Source organism: Chanodichthys erythropterus, chromosome 3 (assembly GCF_024489055.1).
Source record: "Chanodichthys erythropterus isolate Z2021 chromosome 3, ASM2448905v1, whole genome shotgun sequence".
In the NCBI taxonomy this organism is placed as follows: domain Eukaryota; kingdom Metazoa; phylum Chordata; class Actinopteri; order Cypriniformes; family Xenocyprididae; genus Chanodichthys; species Chanodichthys erythropterus.
The window spans coordinates 53,508,159-53,531,436 of record NC_090223.1 but is presented as its reverse complement, the minus strand read 5'-3'; the positions used below and the strand labels follow the sequence as shown (position 1 = coordinate 53,531,436).

Below are 23,278 nucleotides of genomic sequence, written 5' to 3'. Positions count from 1 at the left end.
CACAAAGGCCAGGTTTCACAGAAAAGATATGAGTTTTGACTTGTATCTTAAAATGTCAATTCCATTGTTTTGTCTCAAAAAACACCCCAGTAAAGTTTTTTTTTTTTTCAAAGGCACGTTTTAAAAAGCTACTTAAATGTCCTGATTCAACTAAAGCCTAATCCCGATTTAATCTAATCCCTGTCTGTGAAACCGGGCCATAGTGGTATATTCATAAACTATTTCAGTGTTTGCGTCTATAGCTTGAAATTGGTTCACTCACACTATCTTTCCAAAGTGTTATCCAAATGTATAGATACTAGGTAAATTTGTTTACCAACAGTAGAGTATGTGCAGATTGAAATGTCCAAAGGAGGACGTTAAGAAAAATCATAAAAGCGCTACATGCAAATTGTGCACTGCATCCAAAGTCTTCTGAAGCCGTATGATAGGTTTGTATAAGAAACTGATGCCAAGTCTTATGTTTTTAGATTGATTTAAAGCATTAAAGAAAGCACAACCCAAAACGCAGCTTTCACAAAAAGTCACAACTTTATTGCACCAGGTATATCTATATTTATGTATTTGCAATACAGAATGACTTCTCCTTTTCAGAAAAGGCATTAGGTACAGAACCATCGATTCAAATATGACAAAGACACTGTTCTTCAGCATCCAACCTCTTTGAAAACAACCTATCTCAAGTGAATTTCTAAGAGAATACAGACATCCTACAGAACGCATAGGGAAGTCTTTGTCTGGCTCCTGAACAAGACTTCAGAGCAGTCTTTCAAACACACATCTATTGTTTTAATAGAACTTCCCATTTACAATTCCACAGACCTTAAATACATTAGGCTTCTGTTTAGCAATGTGCATTTTAACACGTTTCAATAAGTATAATTTGCAATATGTTCTATTCATTTTTAAAAATTAAACCAAGGCAACTTTTCTAAAACCCAAGGATTCATGAAAGGGATGGTGTTTAACAACAAGAATGACTGGAGGGGGTCACAGAGAGCACAAGGTAAGACTGTACAATGTTCTAAATAGGAAAGCGTCAACATTGGTTTACTCCTATGACAGCTCTTCAGTGGATAAGCATGTACATCATTTGACCCAATGCACTGTTAACAGACGTGGACCATGACAGGGTGTTTACAGCTCACAGAGATGATGTTTGGACCAGCTTTTGGAGAGTCTTTCCCTGGATTAGAGCATCCATGGGATTGCTTTTGTTGCATAGAGAGTAGAAAAGAGATGGGACACGCTAAATCAAAGACAAGGGCATACTCCGATTATTAAGGAATTCACCCCTCCTGGCAAAACACAGTGGTTTGTGTTAAGGCCCATGTTTTTTTTTAGCTCACACGGATGAAATGTATTGCATTGTTGTATGCAGCACTGTGCATAAAAGACCACGTCATCTGACTGGAAATGGTGACGTTTTGGGACATCTGAAGAGATGCTTAAGAGAGACAGTGGAAATTCTCACAAAAGACTCGTTTCACTTCAAAAATGTTATTGAATAGAGTTCCGTTTGAAGAAAAAGTCACTGCAAAGGTAGGTTTGAAGAAGATGGGCTAGTATTCAAGCAGGCAAGACATGAAAATATACAATCACAAGCAATAAATGTATTGCAATGTAAGACACTGGGGCTGTGTATGTGTGTGTGGCAAACTAAAAGGCAACACAGGCAAATAAATGCCTAATAATATCTGGAGTAACTGGCTCAAATATGAAATAGCTAAATAATTAAGTGAGCAAAAGTCCCCCAATGGAAACAATGCAATTATTTATTGAGTCAGATAAATTATGTTTAAAACATTGGAGGGAGGGGCTTAGTTTTCCTGTTTTTAGAAAGTTTCTCCTCTCAATAGAAGACCTCAGATCATGCATCAGTGGCCATTACAGCCCGAGTCTTGCCTAGATAAAACTGGCCCTGGTGAAGATTTGTTCTTATTACAATAAGAATAATTGAGACCAAAGGTTAACAGGGTGCTGACTCTACAGTTTGCCTCATTTACTATGATCCTAAGATCATAATGGCACCATCAGCAGTGTATATTTTGGATTTCAGACGGTGTCTAAAGCCTCAGCAGATGACCTCAGCCTCATCGCTTTATTTCACAGTACTGCAGCGTTCTGGGTGGACTCGTGTTCTTCAGAGGAATCTGAGACGGATCCAACTGCTTCTGATCCAATAAGGCAATCCTGGTCAGGGGAAACACACATGGGATCCACATTTCAAAACTGCAAAAAACAAAACAAGACAGTAAAACGACTGGTTATAAACACATAAGAACATACTTATTCTCCAACAAGTTCCCACTAATGGCCATGTTCAATTTATTTAAAAAAGTCTTTCTGAAATTTTAAGTCTGCCTATCAGTAAAGATACTGTTTGAAAGAACAAGACTTAAAAAGATGTGCAAATGATAAACTAGCCAGCAATGATAATCCCGTCAACTGTCTTGTATCGCAGCGTGCAGCTCCCTTCAAGTGCAGAAACAAATGTGCTGATGGGAAGACATTTGCGAGTAATAATAAGAGAGAGAAGACGTGTACAGTCGAGTCTGTTTTCAAATGACTGATTTGATCTGATATTCTGTGTGGAATCATTTACTCATGTAACCTACATATTATAGTTAAATTGTTTGCCAGAATTTCCAGCATTATAAGTGGGAAATAACCAGTGGGAATGAGTCAAATTATGCACAATACCTACAATCGCGTGGCAAAATCGATTAAACATTTTATTATACATATTTGTGAAACATGACTATTTCAAACGTAAATTGCCATTTTAAAATTCCATGACCGTACGAACCCTGTAAACAGAGCGTTACTGACAGACTGGGAAGAGAGGAGCTGCAACAATGTCAAATGTGAAAAATAATGTACTTCTTTTGAACATTCAAGCAAGAAAACCCTGTTCTAGTAGAGCCCAAAAACAAAATCAATGGCAACGCTTTGAAAAAGGGCACAATAGGTTCTCTTTAATCTTTTCTTGAACTCTAAAATTGGTCTGATGACACGAGTGAAGCAGGACATTTGACCAGTGTCTTCAGTGTCATCAAAAAACAGTTTATGTGCCAAGTTGAGAGGTTACGGATTGAACCATTTCTTAAACACAGTAATTTTCTCTCTTCAATACGTTTTAAAGTAAATTTAAAGGGATTTTTCTTTCTTTAACGCCATGCCAGCTTCTATGGCTATATTCATGGTGAGAGACAGGTTTAATTATTAAATAAAGCTAAATAAGATGTTTAAAGGTGCCCAAGAACATGTTTTCAAAAGATGTAATATAAGTCTTAGGTGTCCCCTGAATGTGTCTGTGAAGTTTCAGCTCAAAATACCCCATAGATTTTTTTTATTAATTTTTTAACTGCCTGTTTTGGGGCATCATTATAAATGAGCCGATTTATGCAGCACGGCCCCTTTAAATTCTCGTGCTCTCCGCCCACGGAGCTCGTGCTTGCCTTAAACAGCTATAAACAAAGTTCAAACAGCTAATATAACCCTCAAAATGGATCTTTACAAAGTGTTCGTCATGCAACATGTCTAATCACGTAAGTATGGTGTTTAATTGGATGTTTACATTTGATTCTGCATGAGTTTGATGGTGCTCTGTGGCTAAAGCTAACATTACACACTGTTGGAGAGATTTATAAAGAATGAAGTTGTGTTTATGAATTAGTAATAAACGATGTTAACTTTAACCACATTTAACAGTACATTAGCAACATGCTAACAAAACATTTAGAAAGACAATTTACAAATATCATGTAATCATGGATCATGTCCGTTATTATCGCTCCATCTGCCATTTTTCACTATTGTTCTTGCTTGCTTACCTAGTCTAATGATTCAGCTGTGCACAGATCCAGACGTTAATACTGCCTGCCCTTGTCTAATGCCTTTCATAATGTTGGGAACATGGGCTGGCATATGCAAATATTGGGGGCGTACACCCCGACTGTTGCGTAACAGTCAGTGTTATGTTGAGATTCGCCAGTTCTTTGGAGGTCTTTTAAACAAATGAGATTTATATAAGGAGGTGGAAACAATGGTGTTTGAGACTCACTGTATGTCATTTCCATGTACTGAACTCTTGTTATTTAACTATGCCGAGGTAAATTCAATTTTTGAATCTAGGGCACCTCTAAGGTTCATAAAAACAAAACAAAAAAAACCCAAAACAAAACAAAAAAAACTTTAAAATTTGGATTTACTTTTTTAAATCAAGTACCTTAAATGGGTATAAGTATTCCAGTCAGGCAAAATATGTTTAATGGACAGTTGATTCAGGCAAGATGAGCACATTGGGTAGTTTTCTCCTGATAGTGATCCTTGATCCCAGCGACTATTACAAGGGAGTATATGTCTTGTCCCAACATCCAGATTTAATTCATGTAATTTGTTGTTTAAGCACTGATCCCATTCTGACTGCATTTTTTTTTTTTTTTGGTGTATGTATTTAAAGTTGGTTTCAGGTCTGTGAAGGGCAATAGAACATTTTACTGGTTCTGTAGATAATGCTTAAAGGGATAGTTCACCCAAAACTGAAAAATCATTTACTCACCCTCAAGATGTTCCAAACCTGTATGAATTTTTTTCTTCTGCTGAACACAAAAAGATGATATTTTGAAGAATTTGGTTAACCAAACAACTGACGGACTCCACTGAATGTCTGGTTACCGACATTCTTCAAAATATCTGTTGTGTTCAGCAGTAGAAAGGAACAACATGAGGGTTTGCATTTGTTTATTTATTTATTAGATAGGGACAATGCAAGTTAATGAACATTAGTATAACATTTCAAAGTATAATGATAGAAAGGATGGATAATGGTTTAATACTTTTGTAACCTGGCATAGAAAAAGTTTGAACTGAGAAACAAGAAAAACAAAAACATGGCAAGCACCTTTCAATGGCGATAGCCCAAACTGCTCCGCCTGCCTCCCGGCGTGACCGACCACATGTTACGATGCTCTTGGATTTTCTGGAAGACGTTTCCATTCCTCCTCTTCTCCTTTTTGTATTTTTTCATTTTCTTCACCTAATCAAGAGGAGGAAAATATGAATCTGTATACTGCGTAACACTAGTTAATATATAAAATACTGTGCACGGTATACATACGTTGTATTAAAATGAAAAAAAAGAAGCCAGTAAAATATTCCAACTGAATAGAAGTCTAAGGGCCGTTTCATAGTCAACGCATCTGTACACATACGCGTCCCCGAGGCTACGCATCGTTACGCTTCGGCCGCCATTATGCGTCGGTGCGTAGCCAAATGTGTCGTCCTAGTTTTTGATACGCGACGCGCCGATGCATGCAATACTATGCGTTGTCGGTGGGGGCGACATTGCAAGTATTATACATTAATTCAAGTATATTGTGTTTACAGAAGAAGAAGGTTTGAATACAATGGCGGGCGAAGAGGAAAAATTATGCGAACTTGTATTCATCCTAAAATACTGGAAATGTCTCTCCTCGTCCAGGCTTTGCATGGGAAGCACCAGAGACACAAACTCCCCATCCTGATCTCTTTTTTGATTTAAAGGGCGAACATACCACCGTCTATCTCTGCGTTGCCTTTGTTGCCGCCGATGTAAAATCAGCAACAGAATACACTCCTCTTCAGTTGCCATTTTGATCTGAATATCACCCGACTCTACTACCCCCTGTGGCGTGAGCGGTGTATTGCATACACGCATCGCCCGTGACGCTTGCGTCCACTGTTTAGACTATGAAAGGGAGCGCGTCGCTCGCGTTGCTTGCGTTGACCATGTAACGGCCCTAAGATGCAACTATAGCAATTTCCAGTCAAAATGAGTTTCTTGAAGTAAGCAATGCCCAAAAATATTGAAATATTGAAGTTGTAATCCTCACTTTTCCACTGTCAAACTCCCTGTCCCACTCATCAAGGACAGTATCATTTTTGGCATAGCGTACATCCTCTATGGCGTCTCTGCTAATGGCCGACGGATCTCCATCCCAACTGAGAACTGATGGAGGAAATCATTTAAAACACTGTCAGTATTTCAGGTCATGGTAAGAATTAAAGCATAGGTGCTACTGAAATCTATGATTGATCTTAAAGGGTTAGTTCACCCAAAAATGAAATACTGGTCATTAGTTACTCGCCCTCCTGTCGTTCCACACAGCTTCGACCAATACTGAGCCAGTTTAGATGTAAACAAGGAATCCTGCACTGAGTACACTACATCAACTTTGTATGGCAACAGTTCAAATTGTTGAATAAAGTCGTTATTTTTGTTTTGTTTTTGTGCACAAAACGTATTCTCGTGGCTTCTTAATATTAAGGTTGAACAACTGTAGTCACATTGACAATGTTTGTATGTCTGGATGTCAAAATGTCTATGTGTGGTTCAGATACCCTCAGATTTCATCAAAAATATCTTAATTTGTGTTCTGAAGATGAACGAAGGTCTTATAGGTGTGAAACGACATGAGGGAAAGTAATAAAATGATAGAAATTTCATTTTTGGGTGAACTAACCCTTTAATTCATTCTAAAAACTGTCCTTCATAAGAAAAAAAAGATGCATAAAAGTAAAAGCATTTAATAATAATTCAGCTGCCAAGTATTTCTTATTTTGTCCATCTGAACACAAAACAAGCACACTTCCATTTGAAATGCATCAGAACACAAACAAACTGTCCATTAGCATTTAAATAAACGTTAAGATTCAAGAATAAATCCTAACCTCTCCAATTGTCAGGAAAGCTGAGAAGTTTTGCACACAAGGTTCGGTTGACTTCTGACCGACAACTCACCCTCAGTTCCATAGGCTTTATCTGAGGAGTTCTTGAGGAGCTCCTCGACAACATCACAGCTTTTCTTGCCATCCCAGCCCTTAGGGGCGGAGCACGGGCCTTTCCTCGACATGTCCTCTTCTTCCTGATGGTTCTGCTTGCGCTTGTAGCCGTCCTGAACCTGGCTGTCCCAAACGATCACTGCAGCTGTAACAGAAAATGCCAGAAGGTTAACATTGAAATATGACATCAGATATTAGTACACGCCAAGAACCCAAAAGCCACTTAGAAAGTGTGTTTATTTTTAAGTCCAATACAGTTCACTTTTAAAATGAACACAATCCAGCCTGAAGTAAATATTGAAGTGTGATGGATTGATGTGCTTCAAGCTTGTCCTGACAAAAACTTTTTGCTGTGCATAAGTGTCTTTTTCACCTTTGGATTTTGTGGTGAAACATGACTTGGATGACTATATAAGTCCATCAAACAAAATCATAGCTGTTAGACGTAAAGACCTAATAAATCCAAAAGCTTTAGTTTCCACCAATCAATACTGTCTAAAACAGCACAAACCCTCATGTCTATGATCTTACAGCAGCGAGTGTATTTATACCTGCATTCAGTTTACTTGGTTTCTGCATATCCGCGTTTCCCATCGGACTAGGAGACTCGTCTCCATTGGTCTCTTGAAGCTCCCTGTGATGTTTTTCTTTATTCCTCGGCTTTTCCTCCTCTTCTCTGAAGTCTTTTTGTTTTCTCTTTTTCTTTTTCTTCTTGGTCTCTCCTAGGTCCTCTGTCTTCACGTTTGCACCTCCAACATCTTTTACAACAGCACTGGAAGAAAAGCACCACCGATTTACCAGGTTAAATGAATGAAGATGTACTGTACTTAATGATATGCACATTTAAAGATATATGATATTAAACATAGGAATGTAGCAACCATTGTCATTTTTAAAATAATGGCACTGACTTAAACTACAAAATAAGTTACAATATTAAAGTTAACAATGCCTTTTGGTTGGATGCAAATTTCAGTTTTCAGCTTCAGTTTTAATATGTACAGCGGAACACAGCCTTTACATTTTTCAGAGCCTGTGCTTTTTTCCTCCAAGCAGCACATGTGCTCATAAGTTGAAAAATTTAGGGTTGCATTAAAAACTTTGGGTGCGCAATGCAAATGTTTCAAATGTGTTTTAGATTAATAAGGGGACATAAAGAGACATTATAAAGAAATTCACAAAAAGTACACAGGTTTTTAAATATTTTTTCTTCAAATCGTTTTTTTTTAATAATTATATAATTATTTATAGTCCTATTTTAAACTGTATAGGCTATATAGGCATGTGACAGCATCATATTTCCATTTAACAATAATTGCTGCAGCTTTTATCATGGTAGCCTATATGATACCATTCATTGAATTAGGTTAGAATAAAGTGTCCTCCAAACAGGTTTAATAACTTTTTTCTTAAAAATAAATAGAACTCTGAACATTTAAATATAGGCTACAATTAAAAAAACAAACACACACACACAAAAAAGCATAAAGTAAACAAATGTTTCAAACAGATTAAAGTGCAAAAGAACTATAGAGAACAATAGGTAACACTTTACAATAAGGTCCCATTAGTTAATGCATTAAGGTAGGCTAACATTAACAATAAGCAAAAGCTTGATACAGTAGTTATTTTTTAATGTTAATTAATACGAATACAACTGTTCATTGTTAGTTCAAATTAGCTCAAGTCCTTTAATATTAGCAGTTTAAAGAGATTCTACTGCTTCTATGACTACATTAATGGCAAGCCTGGTTTAGTTATTAAAAAAATAAAACTAAAGATATTTAAGATTCATTTTCAAAAACAAACAAACAAAAAAAAATAAATAAATAAATTTGGATTTATTTGTTTTATGCTGTTGATTCTTTTGAAAAGACTTTTAACCAAGTTCATGAAATGGATAGAAGTATTACAGTCCAGTAAAATATGCCTCAAAAGGCAACTATTTGCATCAGATTTGTAAGTATTTTGAACTCTAGCTGCAAGTATTTTGATCTAATTTGTGTTTGATGAAATAGACTTTACATGTCTTCGACATGCACAACAAGTAATTTCAACTCAATTTTTCTTGTAAACAACTCAAATACTTTGTGAAACAGAAACAATTCAACCGAGTAAGCACCAATAAAATTAGATGTAAAAATAACTGGAAGGACATGTATTAGCTCTAGTTCACCATTTACATTTCTGCTGTTCCATCAGCGCCACCTGCCGCCAGAGAGAGAATGTGCATTTCCATTTAGTGTGTCTCCTTCACTCATTCTGTCATGTGCTTCTCAGTGTTATTTATTAAATAATCACCTTTTAACGTTTTACAATCATACTAGGCTGTATCTTTGTTTTTATATAACCAAACTGAAAACCTCTTCAAATGATAAGACGTTTGTTATACCATTTTGCACAGGAGGTAAGCAGTAATTCTACTGTGACTTTTCTGCCTCATGGGAAATCAGTTATGACCAGATCAGGAGCCGAGCTGACAGAAATTTTTCAGTGATCAACTTACCACTTTGAAACTGTGGCACCATTTCTGAGCTCTTCCAGCTGCTCCACGTGTTTGTGCTTCTTTTTCTTTTTGGGGACGGGGTCTGCTGCTGGCCAGCCAACTGGAGGCACTGACTGAGGTTTGGTCTGACAATTCTCTGCTGCTTTAGATGACTCCATCTTATTTCCCTTGGCTTCTGAGATGAGGCTCCAAGTTTCTCCAAGACACCAGTCCTCATCCTGATGGGGCTTGAGATGGGACTGCACGCTCTCCCTCTGGACCTCAAGACCATCTGCCTCCTGCTCACGTTTCCTCTTCTTTTTCCTCTTCTTCTGCCTGTGTTCAGTACTTGGCTTTGGTTCTTCTGGGGGTGAGGCTTTAGGGGCATCCTGCTCTACTTCTGAATGTCGTCGTTTTAGTTTCTTTTTCTTCTTTTTTAGCGTGGGACTGGCGAGTTCCTGGGGAAGTCCTGTAGTTGAGGCTGACGGGATTTGGCTCTGGATTGGTCTGGGTGTACGGGGTGGCTGAGGCTGAATGCCATTGGTCTGTGTGGAGAGAGCATGAGCGGGTGGCTCCAGAGTGGAGGAGGGATGTTTAAGGGGACTTGAATATTTAGGGAGGCGAGTTGAAGGTGGAGACTGCAGGTTGAACGAATGAGTTGAAAATCTGAGCAAGGGATAGAAACACTTTAATTGTTAGAAGTTGAGATGACAGAAGTACTTTGTTTTTTATTTTACTATCAACTTGTTAATGTAACACAGGGCTAGGTATTGACAAATTTCATGATTTGATTCAATTTCGATTCAATTATGATTTTGATTTGATGTCGTTTAATTGGCACATGTATCAGTACATGCTCATTTTTCTAAGAAAAAAAATAAATCTCTCAACTGACGCTGTAAAACTACACATTAGAATCCCAATTGGTACATTACTATAATATTAAAGTAAAAAGTAACAGATTTGTATAGGCTACTTACATTTAAAAGGATTTTTGTTTTATAATAATAATATAATATAATAACAACTTTATGACAATTAAGTTTCAAATGTTTTTTTGATATTGAAATGGGTTGTCAGAAAATATGAATTTATTCAAACATACAGTAAATACTGAAAAACAGGTTAAAATACAATGAATATGCGATTTAATATATATATATGTTTATCAAAATGCTCCTCTCTAGAGTTTTATATTTTTATATTTTCTAGCTAACTATCAAGTTTTTGGACAATAAATGTAACATTACACCATTTTATTGACGTCTTTCCACGGTTGAAACACTGATTGAGTGATTACATAAGACATGTAAGTTGTTATAGTATGAAATAAACATGAATGATGGTGTTAAAAGATACAGTACTAGTAATAATTGTTTGAATTTCATAATAATTTGACAATTTGAAAGCTAAGATTTTGTTGCGTATCGGAAGTAACAAAGCTCAAAGCGATTTATTAGATGGGAGGCGCAAGTTAGATTGATTCTTGCCATTATAAATCAATATCAATTCATCAAAATGAGAATCAATTAAAGTTAAGAAATCTCTTAACCCAGCCCTAAATGTAACAATACCTATCTGTCTTTCTGCGGTACCATTACTACTAAAACATTTGGGAAATGTATTGATTATATAAGTGTTGCCTGAATATGCCTTTTCATTAAAAATGAATAATTACAGTGTTTCTGTGGCAGCAGTGTGTTGATATTTCTCAAATACTCTGGTTTGGGTTTTAACAAAGGGACAGATTTAAATTTTACTTGTTTAACTGTTTACTCAACCTCACGTCTTTCCAAATCTTTATCACTTCTTTCTTGAGATAGAAAATGAAAGGCACCACAATTTTTTCTCTTAAAACTCTGGTGTTCCTTGCCTAGTAGTCAAAAATGACAATTTTTTTCTCTCTCAATGAAATTAATATACTACATTTAGGTTAATGTTTTTTATTTAATATAAAAAAAAAAAAAAATGAAAGAGAAAAATCACTTTTTGTATATTTAGTAGGATTAATCTATATTTATTTATACAGTGAAGACTATGCATGGTTTTACATGGTACACACCCAGGTACAAGTTGTACCTAAACATCTCTAAGAGAGGAAATGGAATAATGTTGCACGTGATGTTTGCCAATAAGCAGATTTGTCAATTCATGATGCTTTCTCATCTCTTACTTTTTTTTTGTACTTAAAACACATTGTTGTTAAGAATAGCTAAATAACCCCAGCGGGTCTGTCTGAAGCCTTCTATTAATTATGTAGTATCATTTATTTCAGTGATCGGTATTGGCCAATACTGCTTCCAGTAATTGGCAATCGGCCCCAAAATCCCTGATCGGAGCACCCTTAAAATTGCAAAGCAGCTCTGATTCAGCAAATCATTTACACACAAAGCTAAAGCCTACATCTAAACTTAAAATGAACAAAACAACAGGAACAGTACGTCTCTCAACCGTCAATCAGTAAACATGACAGCAAAATAGAACCATACATACAAGCTTCACTGTCTTGTTCACTGAAAATTTAATGGAATACTACAGTATTATAAATGATCTGTGCACATTTTTTAAAAATTCACATGTTCTCAATCTTCAATTTAAAACAACTTCCCTCCCTCTTGCAGTGACAGCTCTTCTCTGATGATGTGTTTACTACACCATCCTCCATTTGTTCTTGAAGCCACTTTATTAGATATACGTCACAATAGAGAAGAAAAGACTATCGTAACTTCCGTTTCATGCTGACTTTAAAATCGAATCTGCTCTAAGCTCTACATATCAGAGAGTGTGAGAGTACCTGTGGAGCGGGTGAGTTGAGGCCTGGCTGAGAAGATCACTGGACAGATGAAGAGATGAAGGGGGCGGAGCCTCAGTGCTGCTGCTCGGGCTCTGCCGGGGACTGGCCTGCAGTTATTGACATAAATAAAAACTTTGTGGTCTAAAAAAAATATAAAATAAAAAAACATAGCCATGAAACGTGACAATGACAAAGGGACCCATATGGGGGAAGAAATCAAGACCAAACAAAAAAAGAAAAAAGAAAAAAAAAAAGTAGGAAGGGGGAAGGGAAAAGAAAGTGTAGCAGAGAAGAATTAGAAATTGTTAGAAATAAAAAATAAAAAAAAAATAAAAGAAATATTTAAAAAGGACAGCAGTGCAGACTGCGAACCGACAAAACAGACACGAGCTGAAGAGTAAACGTATTATTATTACAGATTATTATGAGCAAAATATCACAAAGTCTTTCAACATCTGTTCGTCTACGAGGAATGAAGTGGACAAACATGGGCAGGCAAACAAACAAGCAGTCTTGAACGCCACCAGCAGATGAAACGAGGGCGGGTTGAGCTGGCAGACTAACCTTCTTGGCGGACAGGGCGAGTCGTTTGGCGGGCGGGGGGGACATGGTGCTGACGGCCTCCGATGTGACGTTGGTGAGGGCCTGGGGTTTGAGCTTCACCACCTTCTGCTCCTCTGAGTTCACGCGCTCCATGCTCTTAGCTGGAGATGATGCAGCGTTCACACCAGACGTGTCGCCAACAGGCGCGCTCCTCGTGCCAATAGACTCCTGAGAGAGAGAGAAAACAAACCACGTGTGAGGAGAACATCAAACTGCGTTCACTGTACTTTCATAATGTGAATATTCAACTGATATGTAATGAGAGGAAACATCTTCAGAGGTCAACTTGAAGTTGGTATGCAGTGGAAAACGTAACTTATTTTTATACTAGGGCTGCATGATATATAAAAATAAAATTGATATTGTAATATGACTGTGCTTAAATTAAACATACACGCTATCACCGTTTTCAAAGTAAAGTGTGGTGTTTACACACCTGAGCTGCATGTGTGTAAGTTAACTCTCTGAAATATTTTTATTTGCCAGAAACCCATCAAAATAAAAGCCCAATTGGTTACAGTTTGAAAATGAAGAAATTAAGACATAAATATTAATAGTGTAATTATGTTTTATTTTAATTTTTAGTAATATTTTATTTCTTGATTTTTTATTTAACAGTAAAATAAAGTATTACTACAATATAATTCTTATTTGTTTACTTTTAATTATAATCAAAATAAAACCATAAATAATATTATTCTGTAGTCATACTGAATCGTTAAAAAAAGTGGAACACATCATTTCTAATTCAACACTGGAAAAAAAAATAGTATAGGATTTACTTAATGAATCAATTTTTAAGTAGAAATACTGAAATATTTTCTTGTAAAATGTTTTTTGTAAAAAAAAAAAAAAAAAAAAAAAAAAAATAGTCATTTCCATGAAGCTTTTCCTAAATCGTTCAGCCCTCAAATAATAATAAATAATAATAATAAATATTAATTTTGCCATTTAAAAAGTCTTCAGAGTTAACAGTATTCTTTTCAACTTTAAAAAAAATATTTTCTATGCAGATGCAACAATCACCCCACTCACTGTAGAATGATTAATTCTTTCCAAATACAGCTGCTATTCATGTCATCTGGTGAAACATCCTGTATTTTTATGGTCACAAAAAAAATACATTAAAAATCATCACAATGTCAGTTTTATCCAATATCGTGCAGCCCATGTCATCATACCGACTGTCAAAGTTCACTTTGCTTGACAGAATCCAGCACTTAAACACACACTCAGGTCCACGGAGACTTACTTTAGAGTCGGAGGATGTGTCTGCTGAGGAGCTGTCAGACAGGGATTTGAGTGAGGTAGATGATGGCAGGCCACGGCCCTCGCTGTTGCTCCTCTTGTCGGTGTCGGGTTTGGAGAGGCCGTTGGATGGAGCAGGGGTGCTGCTGCGGGACTGAGGCTGAGGTATGGGCTTCTTCACTTTCTTAAAAGACTCCTCGATCAGTGTGGGTCCACTGGGTGGCTTGGGCAGGGCATGAGACGTGCCCGTACCATTAGACATCTTCGGCGATTGGAGCCCTGAACAGTTCCTGGCTACTGGAATACCAAGCCCTCCATCCACAGACTGGATTTTTCTCAGCTGAGCGGGATCAAGCTTCTAGAAGAGGAAAAATAAGATTTTTTTTTTTTTTTTTAAATGTCATGTTAGCATGTTAGTTGTGATGTTGTGCCAGTGGCAACAATGATGTACTAAAAACAGGAAAGTTGAGTACAGACAACCACATTGAAACAAATCTGAACGGGGATCATTTTGACAATTTTCAATTCTTTTGCTTTAAAGAAATGTTGGATTTTTGTGATTTTTAAAATAAATAGGTTAAAAGGATTTACAATGCAGATTTATTTTCACAAACATCTTTGTTCATATTTTCCAATAATTCTGACCAGGACTGTAAATGCATGTTTATACCATTTATAAAGTTTGTAAAGGTTTCCTTTTTATATTATTTGAGATTATTTCTGAACGTAATAAAATCCCCCTTTTTTCCCCCTCAACAACAATTTTGACCCACTGCAACTGTCTTCAGGTGCAACTTTTTTTTTTTTTTTTGCAGTGAATGTCAATGTAAATCTACTTGATTCAAATTACAGATGTGCCTACCTTTGCAACCTGTGGCGAAGACAAAGGTCCATTGAATGTGCTCTTCTTCAGCTGCTCCGGTGTCATGTTAGTTCTCCCAGAGTGCACCATGTTCTGCTTTATATTTGAAGCATCTGTATTTTTCTTTTCAGGGATCCTACAGTACAAAAGATTTAACTGTAATAATGAAGCGTCTCTACTGGCTACTGAAATATGAACAGCAGATGAAAGAGTATAAATATTACCTCAGGTAAAAGAGGACATAGGCCTGCTGATTAAGGACAACCTTGATGTTACTGGAATGCACCATTGAGTCATTCATCTGGTACCACTGCCCATTACTGGCCTATCAAAGGATATTTGCACCAGAATGTGAACCAAACAAATTAAAAATGAAAAAGACAACACATTATCAACTTTCACCTATGTGCTAGTTAATTAACAAAAGTACCTAAAACGCAATATACAGTCTCTCATCCAGCTTTTTGTCTTCCACAAATGTTTTTTTGTTTTGTTTTCTTTGATTTAATGGGACTTCTGAGTTTCTAATCATGCAAAGGTTTTCACTATATTAAAATACTGAAGTCATCTGAGGTCATTTTAGTAAACCAGTAGCTAGAACGGCTTTTAGTCGCAAAAACCACAAAGAGCTCTGCTAACTTGCATTAGTATGAAAAAAAACTGCAAAAACAGCCAGTACCAACAGTAAATTGTAGTTCTATTATATAAATAATAAATAATAATAATAATAATAATAATAATAATAATAATAATAATAATAATAATAATAAAAAATTATTATACAAAAGACTTGACCTGGCTGCTCAATGCTGCTATTGGCCAATCAGAATAAAATATTCCAGATAATAGCAATAACCAATAATAGCAAGTTTTACCACAAGTAAAAAAGAAGCATGGTTCTCGTGGTTTTTGGGACAAAAATCATCACAGACTGTGATGATTTGTTTCCACAGTTACTAACATCATAAAAGTAATATTTCCATTGTTAAAAAAAAGAAAAGAAAATGTATAATATTATGCGGTGTTATACTACCTTAGCATTAGTTTTCAGAAATTAAAATGAGCTCATTTTAAAGTGCCTCTATTATGCTTTTTCAGATGTGTTTGTTCATGCAGTGTGTAATACAGCTCTTTGTGATTGTTAAAAGGCACAGTATGTAATATTTTTTGTCCGCTAGAGGTCGCTAGAGTCCTATTCAAAAAGGCGTAGCTTGATGACGTCAAGTTTGAGCGCGGAATCTTGGGACATGTGGTCTTCACTTCAACGGCTGGTGGAAAAGAATAGGGATTGGATTCGGGAAGAAATCATGTTCATGGATGTGATTATTAACGTTACCGTGGTATGAAGCAGAGAAGGAGCGAGTGTTGTGGGAGCTGAACGAGGCCGCTGGAGCGATTGCGAAAAACGCCTCACGAGCAGCGGAGCTTTTATTATGACACAGTCGCCGGCACCGCTTCGGCTTTTCCAGGGCTGAGTATGAGGTAACACAGCTCTGTTTATCATATTAGATACATTAGAGAGTGTTGAAAATGTTATAATGTTACTCTGTGCGTTCGCTCGGTGGCTGCTGTGAGACACTGTTACACACTGCAGTAAGATAGATCGATTTTAGAATATCATATTAAATGCTGGATTGCTTGTGTTGATAAATGACATGTAGTTAATTTTAAAACATATTGTATGATGGAGAAAATGCTGTATTACGGTTACTAAAAATAAACCTGCCTCTGATTATGCGGTTAGCTACTTCACAAAACAGTGTTTTTCTCTGAGGCATGGTAAAGCATGGTACTTGCAAAAAAAAATAAAAAAAAAAAAATCAAGAAAATTTAAACAATAAAACTAAACATGTGGAGCTATCCGCTTGTTAAGTCGTGACATAAAGAACGCCGTTTCCGGGTCCAAGCCTCGACTCGTTTCACTTGAGAATGCCATCGATGGCTGTTTAGGAGCGCTATTTATTCATATTAAACATCAATCATTTAAAAAAGTTAAACATAGTCATACTGCCGCGTGACGTCAGACTTAACAACCGGATATAACAATAATTAGTTTGTCTATAAATATATCACAACAGTTGCTCCCTTGTCTATTAAATCATGTAAATATTAAAGCGTCTCTGGTGTTTCCATGGTTTCTACAAAATAAAAAACCCGGAAACTGAGGGTAACGCAGGTATGACGCAATTGACAGGCGGCGACTCACACGTCCCGGAGCCTTGGTTAAAATTGCAATTTTCTCACGATTTACAAATAGTTGCAAATATTTGGGTTATTGTAAGTAATCAAGTGGACAAAATATATAACACTGGCCTAGTGGTTTTTGGGTATTTTATGACAAAATTCTTACATATTGCACCTTTAAAGGTCTGAAAAGTTTCAAATTACAAATAAATGGAGTTATTGTCTCCCAAAAGGAAGAACAGATTCTGAACTGCCTGAAACAGGACGACAGTAATTCCTGTCTTACAAACCTACATAAGTTCGTGCAGAAAGTAACAGATTTGCATAATGCCCAGCAATGGTCTTCACTGGCTGTGTGTGAACAATTTCTACTTTGACCCTCAAACACTGTAGTCATAGCTGAGGCCCAGCACAATTTGGTTTGTGTTGTTGACATGTCAAAAAGATGCTGTTTTTTGTGCTGCCAAAGCAAATCGTCTTTGCATGCACTTCAAAAGGATGAGGACTCGGGCTCGAATTGACATGGTGAAACTGACGTCATTGTTTCTGCTTGCTGTGTATTACTGTATAGGAAGATCCAGAGCTGAAATTCAGATATGGTAATGGCCGTTTGGTTTCCGACATGCGCTGTAAGTGATAGACAAGGGCACTTGTTGGTTTCTGCTGTAAAACGTGGCTTTTCTGATCAAATGTATTTAGGTATTTACGTTTTGTTTTTTTGTTTTAAGTGCAGTTTATCGGTTTTTGCAAATTAACTCTTCAATTGGTAGTGTAGGGCCCTATGATTTCTGTGATGCAAAAAACAGACAGAATCACAGAATCCAGTCATAAAAACGGAATTTACTAGAGATGCACCAATGAATCAGCCAATAATCGGTATTGGCCGATAAAAGCTATTATTATCACTATCGGCAGATTGTTTAAAAACTGCCAATGATAAGGGCCGATTATGTCCTGTCAATCAAAAGGGAGCGGAAAGATGTGTTCAGACTGCAACTCATACATACTGTGTGTGAACAAAATCACTCGTGAATTTTTAAATTTAATGCATTAACAGTTAAAAAATAGTGACGTTAAAGCAGGCTTTTTCTGACCCCAGATCTGCGTTTTTTTCCCCAACATCTATTATTTTCAATCCAATAATCGCAAAAGATTTGTGCTTTATTACTTCTGATAAGAATAAAAGTTTTTCTTTCTTTCTTTCTTTCTTTCTTTCTTTCTTTCTTTTTTAACGCCATACCAGCTACAAAGGTTATATTCATGGCGAGAATAAAGTATAATTAAATCAAAGGAAGATTAAAAAAGATGTTTTAAATTTATTTCCTCTAAAAATCTTAAAACCATGCTTGGGCTCACTTGATTAAAAACCTTTTCAAAACTATCAACAGAGTAAAAACGGTTTCTCACAGGGGTAAATGTAATAGTCTAAAAGGATATGTTTAATGGACAATGGATTTTGACAAGAACATTTTGGATGGTTTTCTCCTGAGAGTAAAAATTGGTGTGTCATTTTTGAATGTCCTATTCTACATCTTATATATATAACTTGATTCCATCGTTCATCAAAACAGGAATTATGTTTTTTTCTCACATCAGGATTTATTTCACGTAAATTATTATTTAGACATTGATCCCATTCTGATTGCCATTTATTTTTGATGTATTCTTTTATCGTTTGTTTTAAGTCTGTAAAAGGTATAGAACACTTTATTGATTCTGTGGATAGTGCTTCTTTTGCTGCATTGTCCGCTTTCTCATTTCCAGCAATTCCTGAGTGTCCAGGTACCCAGCAAAAGTAGATGTTAAAAGCCTTTGATTTCAGCATTGATAATGTAATGAAGATCTTGACTATTGTTGGATGATCAGTTTTCATATTTTCCAGTGAATCCAGGCATGATTTTGAGTCAGTCACTATTAAGAATTTCTTCTGTGAAGATGTTTCAATAAATTTTAATGCCAACAATAAAGCGTTTGCTTCTGCTGTGAAGATTGAACTTTGATCTGGAATACGTATTCCTTGATGTACTTCATTCGTAGAAAAAGCTGCCGCTACCTGGTTTCCAGATTTGGATCCATCTGTGTATATTGGAGTATACTGGGGATAAATAGCTCTTATTTCTAAAAATTGTAGCTGATAATCATTTGGGTGTGTTTCAGATTTTTGATTCTTTGATAAATCCCACAAAATAAAGGGTTTTTTGATATCCCAAGGAGGAATTTTGCAAAAGTGGGTTTGTTCCAGGATGTTTAAATCTAATTTGAGATTTTCCAGATGAGGTTTTGAATAAAAGTTTCAGTTTTCAAATTGTCTATTTTATTATGAAATTCAAACAATTAATGGTGTTTTGATGCTCTTAAATGTGACATGTCAGATCGTTGTAATGCTTCAGTTCAGGCAGCAGCTCGGAGCGCGAGTCTTTTGTTCCTCTTCAATACAAGTTATATCTCAAAAAACATGAACATCAAAAGGTATGTTGAAATATATTGTACAACTTACCAGAATGTATCATGCCTCATGTAATCACTTTATTTGTGTTTCAACCACGGAAAGATGTCAATAAAACTTGTGAACAATGTGTCACATCATGTCACTTTTACCTCAGGAATGTTTTCCAATGTTCACAGTTCCTTAGCTATCTACAGTGTATTTATATATAAAAAATAAAAATAAAAAACAGAGAGGAGCTTATTTACTGTTAATTATATGTTTGTGCAAATTTGCCATGAAGACAAGTGCTTATGAAAACTACCTTATGTGATACTAAGTTTTATACTTTAGTTATTTGAGTGTAATTATTATATCTGAAAATAAACAGCAGCTGAATATAATATCTCTGCTGTCAATTGTAACCTCTAATATTGTAGAGTACCAAATGAGAGGGTTCCCTGTATAGTTTGCAACATTATTTGGGAGAAATTTAGTATTGGTGCATCTCTAGAATTTAGTATATAACGCGGAATGTCACAGAATTTGTCAAATTTTTGATGAATAAAAAGCAGCTCAGTACACTTAAATCAAATTGCGATAAAGACTAGTGTCTGTGAATATTAAAGTGCAAATAGACTATTTAAAAATGAATCCTGTATGTCTGTGTGCCTCTGAAATGAATGACGTGGAAGCACGGTTTCATTTACCTCACGCACAAAGAAGAACACAAAGAAGCACATGCGGCGCTCGCTGTATTTTCATCCTCTGTCGCCTCACTATATGAGGAAATGAATGCACGAAATTCATCTCCCGAGCCGCTCTGAAAGTCACTTCATCAGCATTTAACTGCTTCGTTTGAAAAAACTATCATAAACACAGAGAAGCTCATAGCTCTAGGCAACCCGTCAAAATAAAATTGATTTAACATTGTACAGTAGAATTTAGATAAATTAATTTCCATGTTTTAATTTGAACATTAAAGCTCTGTTGTACAGCACATTGTTTGACAAAGAAAAAAAAGTTTAATTTGATTAAGTCATTTCTTAACTATTTTTTTTAAATAACTCAGAAGTCCCCTGTTAACTATAATTTTTTTAACTTAATAAAGTTGTGGCAAATTGGATGTTTCATTATTTCAATTAATTAGACATGCTTTTGGATTACTAAAAGATAATTTATCCATTAAAATGGTGTCCAAAAAAAAAAAAAAAAAAAGAATCCAGAAAAATTAAAACCCAAAAAGCAGAACTGGGAAAAGATAAAATGGATTTCATAGGGCCCTAGTAGTGAGATATTATTTTAATCAGGTATTGTATCAAAGTCATAATTTTGGTATAAAGCAGAGTAGACCAATCACAGCTGACTGGGACATCTGACCAGAGCAGCAGAGCAGGCTCTTGCAAAGGAGTTTAGAGACCAAATCCTTTATAAAAACATTTCAGACAATGTGAGACGAGAAGTGACGCTGTATTCATGAGTAAATTAAAGTTTTTTTGTCCTTGGAAGCATGTAAACCTATTGTAGGAGACATTCACAAAAAAAAAAAAAGGAACCAGCATAATAAGGGCACTTTAAAAAAACAAAGTCTGAAATGATTAAATAAGCAGGTTTTATTTAAAAGCCACACTACATGGTACTCACCTTGACATAGCAGTAGTAGTGTCCAGCATGGCAGCTGTAGCCCGAGTGCACAAGCACAGCATAGAGGCCGTACATGACAGGATCTCCAGTGCTCTGGGACATGTATGGACGAATGTTCAGGAACTCTGGGTAGCCGACATCCTACCAGAAAACCATCAATCAGTGGGTTGATCACAGACTAAAGGCCCGTTTGCGTGGCAGTGGCGTGTGTAGGCTGATACCTTGGTAATTTTCCCTCCACTGAAGTTGGCGAATCGTTTAAGTGACAGTGTCAGCACATTTGATGTTCTGTGAACTGTGAACCGCTTAGAAGCTGGAACTTTCTTCTTACATCTAAGGCAAGAAAAGAAACAACTAATGCTGAACAGAGTCTCCAGAGATGCAAATGTGTTCTGAGTGGTTGCTTACCGGATCAAGAGCTTGACTGGCCTGCACGAATATATGTTTTGTTGGTATTGTATATAAACTTCTAAGAAAGATTGGTGTACAACTCACTTGGCACACATGTAGGCATTCTCGCCACTCAAAACATCAGGCTTGACAAATAGTTCCAGAGCACGAACGATGTTGGCCGCTTGCTGAAATAGAAAGTGAGAGAGAGTTAATGTTATTCAGAGGAGATTTCAGCCTGGGACAACAGACATTCATCAGCCTGACATGGCTGAGCCATAGGGCTTTGAAAAACAGAATCTCACCCGAATCTCCAGAGCGATGTCCAGGTATGGGTCATAGGTATCAGACACACTTTTACAAACAGAACACTTCACTGCAAAAACAGAAAAGAAAATAAAGACACTGATTAATGCCTTGTACGCTACCGTTGGAAAGTTTGGGAAAATGGTTTTCGGCATTGATAAGAATAAGTTATGCTTCTTGAGCAGCAAATCAGCATCATAGAATGATTTCTGAAGGATCATGTGATTCTAAAGACTATCGATCCAATCAGGCTGGGTGACACAGCTAAAATATCTCAATTATATCCTAATGCATTTTTATTATTGTTGATTTTGCCTGATTTTTATTTTTTTTTATAGCCAACAAAATCACCACATCTTCCTTTGAAGCTCAATGCATAATGGTTAGCCTCTAAATTGATGGTGTTTGTGCTCACCTCTTGACCTCAAATAACCCCCAAAAATCTGGTGGACCAGCGTGGTGGCTTGTGTCTGTCTGTCCAGCCTGTGAACAAAAGGGCATGTTACTCCTCTAAACCAGTTAAACAAACTCTGGGGGTTTCACTAACAAACTCTTTGTGGTCTTACTTGGGATATCCGTTCAAACAAGCTTTCTGCATGGCATCGATGGTGTAACGCAGAAACTCGTGAGCATCCTCTTGGCTCCCAAACCGAAAATGGCGAGCAATTTCTGAAGGATTAAATAAATAAATAAATAAAAATCAGGTTATGTCAGAGGATAATTGAAGAAAGGGAGCAAGATAAAGAACAGAAACGACACTCCCAGGAGTATCTGGGAAAACAGTTTTATGACTCAACACTTAGTCACAGGCTGCCACAGTAGTCATCAGCACCACTTCCTGTAATGTGCAAGTCATCCCTAAGCTTAAAAAGCCATTTGGAAAGGTTTCATGTTTGTTTGAACAAACTTGGGTCGGCCAGTAGAGGAAGCTCTTACTTTTCAGATCTCGGATGAACGATACAGGTTTGATGGCATTGCCCGTGTTGGCAAAGGCTTGGATGATGTGGTTCTGCATTACGCAAATCATGCAGAATCCAGATTGGTGACCTGAAGGAGACAAAAGAGGGATTTTACATCAGCAATCATAGTGAATTCCAGACAGGAAACATCCTACGGGACAAACCAGCTTTTATTTAAAACCAATTATACTCTAAACCACTGGTTCTCAACCAGGGGCTTGGAAAACATCCAAGAGGGGTGGCTTCAGGTGATTTAAAAATGATAAAAAAAAAGTCATGGTTTTTAGCTGGTTTTGTCCATGTCAATTGGTTCTTTTTTTTTTTTAAAAGGACCAGGGCACAGTCTTGGGAAACATGGTGACTGTGTATGAAGGAATTTTAAAATTGTGATTTCCAGACATTGAAACGTCATGAAAATTTCTGGAACGAGTATGATTTTTCTAGTCATGTCAAGCTCTAAAATATGTAATTGGGCAGAAACTGGTTTATGTGTGAATAAAATAAACAGCTTATCCCATCATCACAAACAATTGGAAACATCATGTAAATTCAT

At 36.4% G+C, this 23,278-nt stretch overlaps 1 protein-coding gene across 4 annotated transcripts in view; it reads right to left on the bottom strand.

Annotated features, from left to right (window-relative positions):
- Positions 1 to 529: 529 nt before the first annotated feature.
- Positions 530 to 23,278, bottom strand: part of usp36 (ubiquitin specific peptidase 36) — a 34,375-nt gene continuing 11,626 nt past the window's right edge. For 2 of the 4 annotated variants that reach the window (XM_067382792.1, XM_067382793.1), the window contains 18 exons: positions 22,703 to 22,813; positions 22,333 to 22,435; positions 22,182 to 22,249; positions 21,766 to 21,836; positions 21,566 to 21,648; positions 21,292 to 21,403; positions 21,071 to 21,211; positions 15,042 to 15,142; positions 14,818 to 14,953; positions 13,960 to 14,313; positions 12,669 to 12,875; positions 12,105 to 12,211; positions 9,332 to 9,976; positions 7,377 to 7,597; positions 6,785 to 6,970; positions 5,877 to 5,992; positions 4,907 to 5,041; positions 530 to 2,232 (listed from right to left, as the gene is read on the bottom strand). In XM_067382792.1, the coding sequence (XP_067238893.1) occupies positions 4,910 to 5,041; positions 5,877 to 5,992; positions 6,785 to 6,970; positions 7,377 to 7,597; positions 9,332 to 9,976; positions 12,105 to 12,211; positions 12,669 to 12,875; positions 13,960 to 14,313; positions 14,818 to 14,953; positions 15,042 to 15,142; positions 21,071 to 21,211; positions 21,292 to 21,403; positions 21,566 to 21,648; positions 21,766 to 21,836; positions 22,182 to 22,249; positions 22,333 to 22,435; positions 22,703 to 22,813 (2,894 nt within the window). In that variant the 3' untranslated portion in view covers positions 530 to 2,232; positions 4,907 to 4,909. Of the gene's footprint in view, positions 2,233 to 4,906; positions 5,042 to 5,876; positions 5,993 to 6,714; positions 6,971 to 7,376; positions 7,598 to 9,331; positions 9,977 to 12,104; positions 12,212 to 12,668; positions 12,876 to 13,959; positions 14,314 to 14,817; positions 14,954 to 15,041; positions 15,143 to 21,070; positions 21,212 to 21,291; positions 21,404 to 21,565; positions 21,649 to 21,765; positions 21,837 to 22,181; positions 22,250 to 22,332; positions 22,436 to 22,702; positions 22,814 to 23,278 lie in introns of those variants that run through there. The other 2 variants (XM_067382794.1, XM_067382795.1) reach the window with 2 other exon arrangements.